General features: G+C 35.7%; 1 protein-coding gene across 1 annotated transcript; it reads left to right on the plus strand.

The window, feature by feature from the left end:
• The first annotated feature begins 1,891 nt into the window (after positions 1-1,891).
• hpda (4-hydroxyphenylpyruvate dioxygenase a) lies at positions 1,892-12,716 on the plus strand. Its single transcript, XM_048186806.1, has 14 exons — positions 1,892-2,018; positions 2,304-2,330; positions 2,426-2,488; positions 3,473-3,577; positions 4,357-4,399; positions 4,664-4,746; positions 6,217-6,306; positions 6,399-6,505; positions 6,913-6,990; positions 7,086-7,248; positions 8,809-8,880; positions 8,971-9,093; positions 9,200-9,316; positions 12,477-12,716. The coding sequence occupies exons 1-14, from the start codon at positions 2,016-2,018 to the stop codon at positions 12,594-12,596; spliced, it is 1,194 nt and encodes a 397-aa protein (XP_048042763.1). The 5' UTR covers positions 1,892-2,015; the 3' UTR covers positions 12,597-12,716.

Raw genomic sequence — 12,716 nt, forward strand, 5'->3', positions numbered from 1 at the left:
ATGACTTCTCACCTCTTTTTTCATACATAGTCGTGATGAAACATACACTTTACTGGGTCAAGGCAGTTTAGTCTTTCAGTGTCCTTAAAGATGAGGTCAAAAACACTTTCTTATTCTGTCTGTCTTAAAGGGATAGTTCACCCAAAAATGAGTTGATGTTAAGTCAATGTTGACATTGATTTACTATCCTACTATAGAAGTCAAATTTGATTACCAACATTCGTCAAAATATATTATTTTGTGTTCAACAGAAGAAAGAATACAGGCTTGGAACAACAAGTGTAAATAAATAATGACAGAATTTTCATTTTTGGGTGAACTATCCCTTTAAACTAAAGCAAACCGTCATATCACCTGCACCTCTAACAGCTCAAACACAATCATTATTTTTGGCATTAGGCCTATTCTAGAAAACGCTTCCTTTTTAATCATCATGAAAAAGTACCTGAATGTTCTGTCTGATGAACTCAGGTTTCTTCATTTGATATCTGCCCTTTTGCTTTACGTTATCATATTACTATCCAGTCAGATGACCATTTCTAAAGAAACATGATTTATTAGCCTTGGTTTTTTATGACCAAATTAAACTGGAAAGTGAATCAGTGTAGGTAAATCACTTCTGTGATCTGTACAAAAAAACAATGTCAAAAATATGTCAATATTTCAATGTCAGATTTCTAGAGTTTCTAGAAGCTTCATAGAGGGAATCATATAATGATTCAATGACGCCCTCTAGTGTACATATCAAGGTACTTCACAATCCCAGAATAATGTTCATTTATTCACCAATATTTAATCATATTTGAATTTATATTACTTGTATGCAACCCACATTTTCCACTACGCTCATATATGTCATACGGAGCCCCTAAAGGGACATAGCAAAGGAAAAAATATGAGATGGGAGAAAACAACATTGCATTTCATGACACTGCTGAAAGGCAAACCCATGTTTTTGTACAAGCATCAGGGTAATAGAACACTATGATATTTAAGTGCTATTTTCAGCAGTATAGTGTTAGTTCACCCAAAAATGAAATTTCTGTCATTTATTACTCACCCTCATGTCGTTCCACACAATTATAAGACCTTCATTCATCTTCAGAACACAAATTAAGATGAAATCCAAGATGTTTGAAATCAACACATTCAAAGTCCAGAAAAGTAGCTAGTAAAAAACATCGTTAAAATAGTCGAATTAACTGCAGTGGTTCAACCTTAATATTATGACGCGACGAGAATACTTTTTGTGCGCAAAAACAAAACAAAATAATGACTTTATTCAACAAATTCATCTCTCCCCTGTCATTCTCTTATGCTATTTTCGTTGCAGTGCTTCCGGGTTCTATGTCAGAACGCCGACTCACTATTGGCTGACGCCTGTTCACGTGAGTATGCGTCGGCCAATAATGAGTTGGCATTCGGACGTAAACACGGAAGCGCTGAACTGCGTTGTCAACTGCGTACGATTCTGACAGGGGAGAGACGAATTTGTTGAATAAAGTCGTTATTTTTGTTTTATTGTTGCGCATAAAAAGTATTCTCATCACTTCATAACATTAAGGTTGAAGTCACGTTGATTATTTTAATGATGTTTTTACTACATTTCCGGACCTTGAATGTGTCAATTTCGTTGCTGAGGATAAAAAAAAACACTGAAGATCTTAAGATCATCTGAAAATGGTCGATGATCGACATGAGGGTGAGTAATTAATGACAGAAATTTCATTTTTTAGTGAATTAACCCTTTAAGGGGTAGTTGAACATCACTCTAAGTGTCACAGTTTGTTTGCGCTAGCAGATAAAATACATCAAACTATTTACTTCCTTTAAGCAATACAGATGTGCGCGCCGGCTGCTGCCCCGCTGTGAGAGGGTGTGTGTGCAAACGCGCTTTTGGCTGGATGAGATTGAAGGGGTGTTGAACCTGAGCTCCAGTCACCAGCGCACATAAAACAGCAGGTCAGTGCGCACGAGAGCTCTTCTGACCGCCTAACCCCACCGAGTACTTCAACATGGTAAGCAAGCAAACATACATTTAGACCATATTTTCATTCATGTTAAAGGTTCTTCATGGAATCCTCGATGCCAATAAAAAGTGCAAATTGTCTTGTCACAAAGTCTTCTAAAGTTAATTTTCTGACTGTCTCTGTAAAGTTAAGATACAGGCAGTGGGAGGACAAAAGACGACTCTCAGTCTGGAGAAAGTTCTATTTCAGAATGTTTGTATAATTGAATGTATGAATGTATAATTGTCTGAAAGCTCATTTAGAAATATTAAATGATCTCTGTTCTTTCTTTAGACTTCATACACTGACAAAGGAGAGAAGGTAACATGACAGTTTTAAACTATAACAAAACTATGTAAAAGCTTATTTTGGTAAATATACATTTCTTGTTTTTTTTTTTTTTTTTTCTGTTGCAGCCAGAGAAAGGGAAATTTTTAAAGTTTCACCATGTGAAGTTCTGGGTGGGAAACGCCAAACAGGTGAGTCGAATCTGTTATCATAGTTATAGAACTAAAACCATACATACATTTACTTCAACTTGATTTACTAAAATAACTAAACTGAAACAGTGATTTGAAATTAAAACATGATCATTTTGCACTTTCTCTTAATAAAATAAGATAGTTTTGTGTCGGATATCTTAGTAAAGATGCTTTAAGGCTCAGTTAAATGTTTGAATGAAAGTATTTCATAATATGAATATACATTTGTTGACACAATTTGATTGTAACAAAGTAGCTTTCACTTGTTTTAAAGCGGCATGAAATTCAACTAAAGTATAATTATATACACTTTAATAATTGTTGTATGGAGAGCATAGAGGATCAGAGAAACGTCCAGACATACTGACATATACTTTAGTAATGCAGATGACCAACGCTTCTCTGAAGATGTAATCAATAATGTGATCTTAATCTCAGAGTGATGCAATAGTTCATCTCATCTGATCTGTGAAATAGGTTTACATATTAACACAGTTGACCTATAGTTTGTGCTCATTTTGTACCACTAATAGTATATTTTGTCTTGTTACATTCTTAAAAAAGGTTCTATATAGAACCCTGTAAGGTTCCATCTGGTGCTTCATATTTAGAACCTTTCAGGGGTTCCATAATGGGATCATTTTATGGATTCAGTTTTAATTATTTCTCATAAACATACTTTATCATTAGCAGTGTTGGGGAAAGTTACTTTTAAATGTAATGTGTATATATATATATATACATATATATATTATATATATATATATATATATATATATATAGCAATATTGCGTTACTCCCTAAAAAAGTAACTAATTGTGGAACTTACTTTTTATGAAAACTAATGCAAGTCAAGTTTATTTATATAGGAACAGATAGGCCTAGATAAGAATGAAAAAGATTGATATGTGTTGACAGTTATACGTCACAATGGGTTTTTAAACAGTCAGAGAGCATTTGTCCTTTTTCTCGTTCATCTAGGCTGCGGTGTTCTACTGCGATAAGTTTGGCTTCGAGCCGTTGGCGTATAAGGGTCTGGAGACGGGCAGCAGAGAGGTGGTGTCTCATGCCATCAGACAGGACAAGGTGTGTGTTTCGAGGATGAATACACACATGACATCAGCACACACAACACAGCATCTGAACTACACACACTTCATACAACAATTCATTTCGTCTCCTGAAATGACCAGAAATAAAGGACCCTCTTTAATTCTCTGGATTTTAGTTTGATGATGTTTTATGTTAGATATATTGTATTTTTAGGGGGTTTTATGCTACTAAATTATATTTATGCTGTAGTTATAATCCATTTATTCACTTTTGTGCATTGACCTGAACTTAAACTGTGGTAAATCATGAATGCTTTGGAGCACTGACTTTAAAGAAAGACACTTGGCAGATTATTGTGGAAGTGAAAAGAGTGAATTTAAAAAGAAATTTATAGAAGTTGATGCACAAAAATACTATTTTCAATTTTTATATGAAATACATATATTTGCCAAGACATGTTTTACTTAAAAACTGCAAGACAATCTTAGAAATTTGTGTTCCAAATTTGAGGTTGATATCTCAAAAAATGAGCTTTCAGTAAAATTGTGTTTGGCCGCAGTACCAAACGCTTCCACTAGATGAAATTAGCTTCACATTCATTTCCAATGTGGTCATTTTTGATGGCAAGGAGAAGAAGTGTGACTTTTTTTCAGGACCGTTTAACCTTTTCGAATCGTGTCCAAGATTTTTTTTGTGTGTGTTCATATAGCAAGTGCCAAAACCTTTATCATGTTTCGTACCATTCCGATGAAATAAACATTCCAAAAATCAAAAATCCACATTAATTTCAAAAGTATTTGTTCTTTTCACAGATAATATTCGTCTTCGAGTCTGCTCTGAACCCTGGAAATGAGGGTATGAACCATTTCATTTATTTGTAAACATTCTAGTGTGAAGTAAATTTTTCCAGGCCATGTCAAAATTATGAAAAAAATTAATGCATTATAATGAAAATGAGGATTATAGCTGGATTTCTTTTTTTTGTTTTTTTTGAGAATTTGAGGGTTAAAATGGGTTTAACTGTCATAAAAAGAATATCACAATGCATATATATATATATATTTATGTAGAGAAAATCAAGATAAGACCAAAAGTGCTCACCAGCCTCTCCCTTCACAGAAATGGGGGAGCATCTTATGAAACATGGAGACGGAGTGAAAGACATCGCATTTCAAGTGGAGGACTGTGACTTTTTAGTCAAGGTAAATCAGCTGTTTTATCCTGTAGGTCAGTGGCTGTGTTCAGAATACAATACACAGTATATATGTTGTACAGTGTTTCAGACAGTAGTTTGCTACATTATTGACATTTAGTGAGGGTGTCCAGTTATCATCTCAAAATAAAAGTTTATTTTGCATGTTTTATCCTTTTTTTTGTTCAAAAAATCCTTTTTCAGTCAGATCAAATAATCAGTCAAGTGTGCTTGTCAAAGTTTTCATACAACCATGTCACTCTTGCTATTCCTGCAGTGACAAAACTGTGAGTTAATCAGACCTATGGCTAATACTTACTCATGTTTGTGCTTTTGAAATGTCTGTTTTGATCAGACTGTCAAAAGTTAAGACATTAACCTAAAGTTAAGTCATGAAAATGAAATTAACTCCTTTTTTGCCTAAAACACCTAAAAAAGGCATACCTAAAGTAAATTGCATGCTGTTCTTGAACCAGTATGTGCATGGTTTTGATCTATTTTGAAAGGCATGTGTACCGGGTGGTACAGTGGAAGGCTAACCGGTTAAAAAATGCAACATTTATTTCCAAAATGATAACTAGACGACACTCATAATGTAGTAGTATGCATTACGCAAGGATACATTTTTTAAACAAGTTGCATAATGCATACTGTTGCACTTAAGTAGTCATTATTTTCATGACAATTAATCAAAATTTAAGGTTAACAAGTTTTTTGCATTACAATAATGAGAATTTGAGTAAATGTGAAAAAATATCACAATGGGTTTAACTGTCATGAAAAATATATCACAATGTATATATATATATATATATATATATATATATATATATATATATATATATATATATAATTGAGGGTTAAAAAGGGGGTTAAATGCATGATCACACTTATTAATAAAATTTTAAGGTTAACAGGGGGAGGTTTTTTGCATTAAAATAATGAGAATTTAAGGGATAAAATGGGGTTAAATGTGAAAAAATATATAATGGTTTAACTGTCATGAAAAGTATCACAATGCATACAGGTGTATATATGTATATATATATAATTTAAGGGTTAAAATGGGGTTAAATGTGAAAAAATATCACAATGCAAAAAAAAAAAAAATCTCAAAAACATTGAATAAGATAAAGACTAAAGTATCCTTGTGTAATGCACTCGTCACTTATTAATCATTAAGGGTAACAGGAGTTTTTTTTTTGCATTATAATAATGAGAATTTGAGGGTTAAAATGGGGTTAAATGTGAAAAAATATGCAAAAAATGCACAAAAAATTCTTAAAAACATGGAATAAGATAAAAACAAAAGTATCCCTGCATAAAGCACCCTCTTGCACTAAGTATACAGTATATTCAGTTAACAGTAAGTTAGTATTCCATTCTGAACACAACCATCACCTAAAATATAACTGCATGGAGTGAACTGATTTACCTTGAAGGGGATTTAATTGGAATAAATGTGTGTTTGTGTTCCCAGAAAGCCAAAGAGAGAGGAGCGGTGATCGTCAGAGAGCCGTGGGTGGAGCAGGATTCAGGCGGCAAAATCAAATACGCCGTAATTCAAACTGTAAGTCAGAGAGAAAGCCAACATGTGTTTTTACAGACATCCACTTACTTTAAAGCTCACACTTATGATATACCTGATGTCGTGTTTTGCAGTACGGAGACACGACACACACGTTTGTTGAGTACATGGGAGCGTATAAAGGTTTGTTTCTGCCAGGATACCAGGAGCCGCTGTTCAGAGACCCTCTGTTACCAAAACTGTGAGTGATTTTTCTGTGAATCTCAGAGCTTCAGCTAATGTTCTGAACAAACATTCTTCCAGTGACATTAATACAACGTTTATTCAAAGTTATCTGGTCTTTAATAATGTTCTCAAAACATCGTTCATGAGACGTTTTTTAGTGAACGTTTCAGTTGGATGTTTCAGAGAATGTTCAAAAGTAACATTCTCGTGATGTTTGCACAATGGAATGTTCCCTTAATGTTTGCATAACGTTTTGAACGTGCAAAGAACCTTCAGAAACAATGTTTTTATAACGTGAGCGTACATGTATGTTCAAGTACAAATATAGTCTGAAGCCAGAAGCATGTTCAGTTGCAGGCCATCAAAAACGTGAAACTTCTCACAAATGACTTTATCCTCATGGTTTTCTCTCTCTGGCAACAGGCCACCGGGACATTTAAGCTTCATCGATCACATTGTGGGAAACCAGCCAGATGATAAAATGGTGCCAGTATCGGACTGGTGAGGGTCACACACCCAACAAACAAATCAATAAGACAAATTCGTGGAAATGTCATTGGCAAAATAACACGTTCTCTCCATCTCTTTTTCTGCAGGTATCAGAAGTGTCTGCTGTTCCACCGGTTCTGGTCCATCGATGATAAACAGATCCACACCGAGTACAGCGCTCTCAGATCCATCGTAGTTACGAATTATGAGGAAACCATCAAGATGCCCATTAATGAACCAGCAATCGGGAAAAAGAAATCACAAATCCAGGTTCTTCCAGCAGATCCCTAGAAATCATCAAACTTTGTGCATATATTTCAGTTTTTATTGATTTCAGTCCGGGATTCTCAATATTTCCACCTATTGGCGCCTATTGTATCCGTCGGCATTCTTCTTCTTCTTCTTCTTCTTCTTCTTCTGCTCTGGGAGTCTATGGCAGCCCATAAAACCGCTTGTGGGAAATGAAATTTGGCACACTGACAGAGGACAGTCCCAACATTAACTACAGCAAATTTGGTGTCTCTAGCGTCACCACTTGTCCAAAGTTTCACTCATCTTTATGCTAATAACTTTTGAACCGTAAGGGTTAGAAATACAATACAGATTCAGTACGATTTGATTGCAACCTATGACGTCATTTCCGCCATAATTTTCTCACCAATAAGACTACTTTTTCGAACTTCCTCCTAGAAGGTTGCTCCAATTGTCATGAAAATCAAATCAGATGATCTCCATTCTATGCTGGCAAAAGGTTATCAAAAGCTTTTTGATTAACATAACCATTCTTGAATAACGCGCAAACAAATTTGAAGAAGAGCACGCCAAATTGAGCGTGAGGCTCCATCTCCGCAATGCTGTAAGCGTATTCTGACCAAACTTGGTACATGTCATCACAAGCATGACCTGAGGCTACATGCTGTGTTTCGGTAGAGCACCACCTACTGGTCTGGAGATAGCTAAATAGCTGTTTTGCTCATAACTTCCAAATGGTTTGGCCACTGGTCTTGTTAGATTCAGGGCAGCATGCCGAGTTGAATGATATCCAATTTTACCATATCGGCCATTTTGCGTTTTGTAGCCAAAGGCTGTATTTTTAACGCATTAGCATATCATTACGAAACTTGGTATGGGTCATCAGCACGATGCCCTGAAGGAGCCTGAGAAGTTTCGAGACAGCGCCACCTAGTGGTGAAATCAAATGTTCCTATGCGAATATCTTCAAAACCGTCAAATCGAGACAAAACCACCGTAGGAAATTCAGAAACATAGGTCGTGGGCTACATGTTAAAGCCCAAATGCCAAAATTTTGATAGTAAGTGACAAAAAAAAAAAATGCAATCAAAGTCATGCATGGGTCATTTTTTATGTACGTCTATATCTCCTAAACGAAATGAGATATTTTCAGCAAATTTGACACATTTATTGGAACACATAAAAAAGTGGCGGGATTGCGCCTCTTGGTGGCGCTATAACTGAACAAAAAATTTAATTGCCACTAACTACAATAAAGTATATAAAATCAAATGCTATATTTTATTGATGATTTTAGTTCTTGCTTGCTTCTTTGTGCTTGGCCCCTTAATGGCTGCTTGCAGCTATATTATTATTAGTTGTAATTCTAACTATAAACATATATTACTGAAATTACAATATACAGATATATATTACTGTTGTAAATGATACATAAATCCCATAGCAGATCTAAGCAAGTGGAGTTGGTTGCCACCACTACTGGTACACACTTCGCCTTTAACTAAAACATTCAACAATTTGAAATCTGTAGTAAGTGTCCATATTACTGCTATAATTCTCTTTTTTTCATTTGTAAAGGAGTATATTGACTACAACGGAGGACCCGGAGTGCAGCATATAGCCCTGAACACGTCCAACATCATCCAAGCTGTATGCTCCTCTCAATATGACTTCATTCCTGTTATTTTAGATTGAAATAAAGTAATATAGAAAGCATGAAACTCTTTTCTGATGAATCAGATCGTGAACCTTCGAGCTCGAGGGATGGAGTTCCTGTCTGCACCTGATAACTACTATGAAATCCTGAGGCAGAAACTCAAGACGGCCAAGATCAAGGTGAAGGAGGACCTCAAAACACTGCAGGTCAGAGAAACCAAGATTCACGTTTGGATGATGATGTTTTGTTCAATAAACGGATGCATTTGAATGTTTCACATATTGAAATCTTTTGTTTTATCATCCAACGCAGGAGTTAAAAATCTTAGTAGACTTTGACGATAAGGGTTACCTGCTACAGATCTTCACCAAACCCGTGCAGGACAGACCGACGCTCTTCCTGGAGGTCATCCAGAGGAACAACCACTTTGTGAGTCTGAGATTAACATGCATTTACATTTAACAGATGCTTTTTTTTTTATTAATTAAAGGGCTAGTCCACCCAAAAAGGAAAATTCTGTCATCATTTACTCACCCTCATGTCATTCCAAACCCGTAAGACTTTTGTTCATCTTCGGAACACAAATGAAGGTCTTTTTCTGTCCCTCCACTGAAAGTCTGTTCACCTGAAACTTTGATGCATCAAAACATTTATAAAAAGATCGTATAATAAATCAATATCAATGGAGCGGCGAAATCCTGTCATTGCCAGTGTAACGATGGACAAAACATGACAAATACTTGCAATTGAAAGCGGCTCATACACACACTGTCATTCATCTTGAAATCATATGACTCGATTCGCCTCTTCTGATTGGTTGCTGACAAAGTGAAGTGGCGTCTAACGATTTCTGCCAATGATCCGGTATTTCTGAATGGGCTGACTCTGGGATTTTGCAGATTTGGAGTGAAAGTATTTGATGAACCTATACTATGTGTGGAGCATCTAATTTTTGATGGAGGTGGCTTTTTAGCGGCTTTTGCATCTGAATTCTTCATATGTAGAATTCAGAAACTCTTGTAATTGGCGACACCGGTGGCTGTTAAGTGAACTGCAGCCAGTGACTTATTGCTCGTGAATCGCCATTGTGCACCGCTCGATATTGCTTTGATACATCAGAGTTTTGGATGAATAGACTTTCAGTGGAGGGACAGAAATCTTTCAGATTTCATCAAAAATATCTTCATTTGTGTTATAAAGATGAACGAAAGTCTTACAGGTTTGGAACAACATGAGGGCGAGTAAATGATGGCAGAATTTTCATTGTTTGGTGAACTAACCCTTTAAAAACACATATAAACAACAATAAACCACAACAAACATTGCAAATATTCACATGACATACAAATGAGGAATAATATAAATGAAGAATATTTAGGAAACAACATGAGAGGTGGTAAAAATAAAATTTTCAAAGATTTTCTAGAAGAGTACAGGGAGGGAAATGAGAAGAAATAGTGAAAGTATTGAAAATGTATTTGTATAATTGTATAAAAGTATTTTGATATATCAGCAGGATTCGGTTAAGTGCTCATAACAAGTGCTTTTGGGAACAGGGAAAAGTTTTGACAAGTTTTGTTGTCTGTATGGAGATACAGTAAACAGTACAGTATTGAGTTTGAGTCTGAGCTCTCACAACCTGTTTGAACAGGCCCATAGTTTTATTAGGGGCATTTTTAAAGCTTGTGAAGTGAAGGAAATGCCTAAAGATAAGATGTTTCTGTCTAAACCTCATTAAAGGGCTTTACTGTCTTTGTGGTGCTTTAAAAGTTTAAATAGAGCAAGAAAATGAACCCAATGACTCCAACAGTTAGAATCAAAACACTGTGGTTTGTTGTTAATGGAGAGTGATGAGTTGGTAAAAAATTATTTTTTCAGTAAAAAAGTTTTTCAAGAAAGTACTATTTCAGTTTCTTTGCAATTAGGGGATTGAACACGTAGTGCTGAATCCCTATTGTAATTGTAAGGATTTTTATTGTTTTTCTTCTGCCATAAAACAAATCGTGCAGACCAAACCAAAAAGGCCTAGAGACTTGAAACTTGGCCAGAAGGTAGGTCTCAATTTGGGGAGAGACTGACAAGGTATGACCCCGATTGGCCAATAGGCGGTGCTACAGCAAACAAAAAAAGCAAAACTGCTTATAACTCCTAGACCGTTTGTCATAGACTCAAGTGCAAGCAAGATGAACAAAACTTACATCTCCAATTTTATTTCCGCCATTTTGAATTTTGTCCAAAACCTACTTTTGTGAACTACTCCTAGGTTTTTTCACCCGATCTGAACCAAATCAGTGCAGAAATGTTGTCTGTTGACTGAATATCAAAAGTTATCAAAAAAAGATGAAATTTCGATTTATGGTTGATAGGGGGCGCCAAAACACTTTAAGTGGACGGAGCCACTTTTACTAAAATGGCTATAAATCTTGAACGGAATAAAATATTTTCACCAAAACATACTGTATGCTCAATCTTTGGTCACAGTATATATATATATATATATATATATATATATATATATATATATATATATAAAACGTGGCAATTGGACACTTGGTGGCACTATAACATAAAAAAAAACGGCTATAACTACGGAACCGTTAGTCCGATTGACTTGAAAATTGGCATGCAGTGTCTTGGTCCAAGGTGCCATGATTTTGTGTGAGGACATTGGCGTATCTTGAAAAACATGGCCGCCATCAGCCAAAAAATTTTGAGCAGCTATCAGACAAGGTTAATTGAGGCCGATTGGAACGAAACTCGCTGGGCCTGTTTCGACTCATAGACCTAGAGGTCCATAAGAATTTTAAAAGAAATCAGCCACTAGGTGGCGCTAATGAGTTTTGCACCTCAGTAATCACGTGGTGTTTCGCAGATCCACACAATATTCAAATCGTTTGTTAGATCATCTCATGCTGAACAACTTTGCTTTCAAGAACCACTGCTGTCAAATCGTTCATTAATTATTCGCAATTATGTAAAAAAAAAACTACTTTTGCAAACTAGTCGAAGGTTTTTCGGAACCAAACCAGTGCAGTACAATTCTCTGGACTCTGTAGATCAATAATTATCAACAAAAAAAAGTTGAACTTCACCCTTTGTGTAGCTATAACATGGTCATTTAGAAAATGGGCATGGCAAAATACACTGAAAAACCTATAAATCATAAACGAAAACTCAAAACTTCACGAAAATAGGTGAGGACGTGTAGTATGTGATTCTACAGAACCATGCCAAATTTTATGGAGATTGGACTATAGGTGGCGCTATAACTGTTAAAAATCTTTAAAAACCATACATTTCCAATGGTAAAGTGCCTGTATTGGCTGTAAATGGTCTTTTTCATCTAAGAATGAGATTGTTACATGCTTGCAAAATGAAACATTATACAGTTTTGCGTAACTGCTTAAAGACCATAAAGTGCTTGAACCCTGATAATTGCTGCTCGCAGCTATATTTATTTGTGAAACTGACTAACAATTTCTGAGTCAGACAGCTGATTACATATTTTATCTGAGTCTAATTCTCATTTTTTCTCCTTTATAAGAATGCAATTAAACCTGTGATTCTACCATGTCTTCTTATCCACAAGGGTTTTGGAGCTGGAAACTTTAAATCTCTGTTTGAGGCCATTGAGAAGGACCAGGACGCCAGAGGAAACCTGACGGTGCTCACACCGGAGAGCCATGGCATCCCGAAGGCGTTCACATAAGCACATCTGCATGAACATGCTTTACTCACAAGCCCTTGTGCTGGAGTGAAATAATAATATGAGACCATCCATTAACACTGAACGTCCAGGGCAACAATAAAGAATGTACCGTATAATGTA

The sequence above is a fragment of the Megalobrama amblycephala genome, linkage group LG4 (assembly GCF_018812025.1).
Source record: "Megalobrama amblycephala isolate DHTTF-2021 linkage group LG4, ASM1881202v1, whole genome shotgun sequence".
Lineage (NCBI taxonomy): Eukaryota > Metazoa > Chordata > Actinopteri > Cypriniformes > Xenocyprididae > Megalobrama > Megalobrama amblycephala.

Excerpts from the sequence above, each read along its gene's own strand:
- hpda (XM_048186806.1), top strand. Across the intron at positions 6,307-6,398 it reads AATACGCCGTAATTCAAACT|TACGGAGACACGACACACAC; the intron begins GTAAGTCAGAGA and ends CGTGTTTTGCAG. Across the intron at positions 6,991-7,085 it reads ATGGTGCCAGTATCGGACTG|GTATCAGAAGTGTCTGCTGT; the intron begins GTGAGGGTCACA and ends CTTTTTCTGCAG.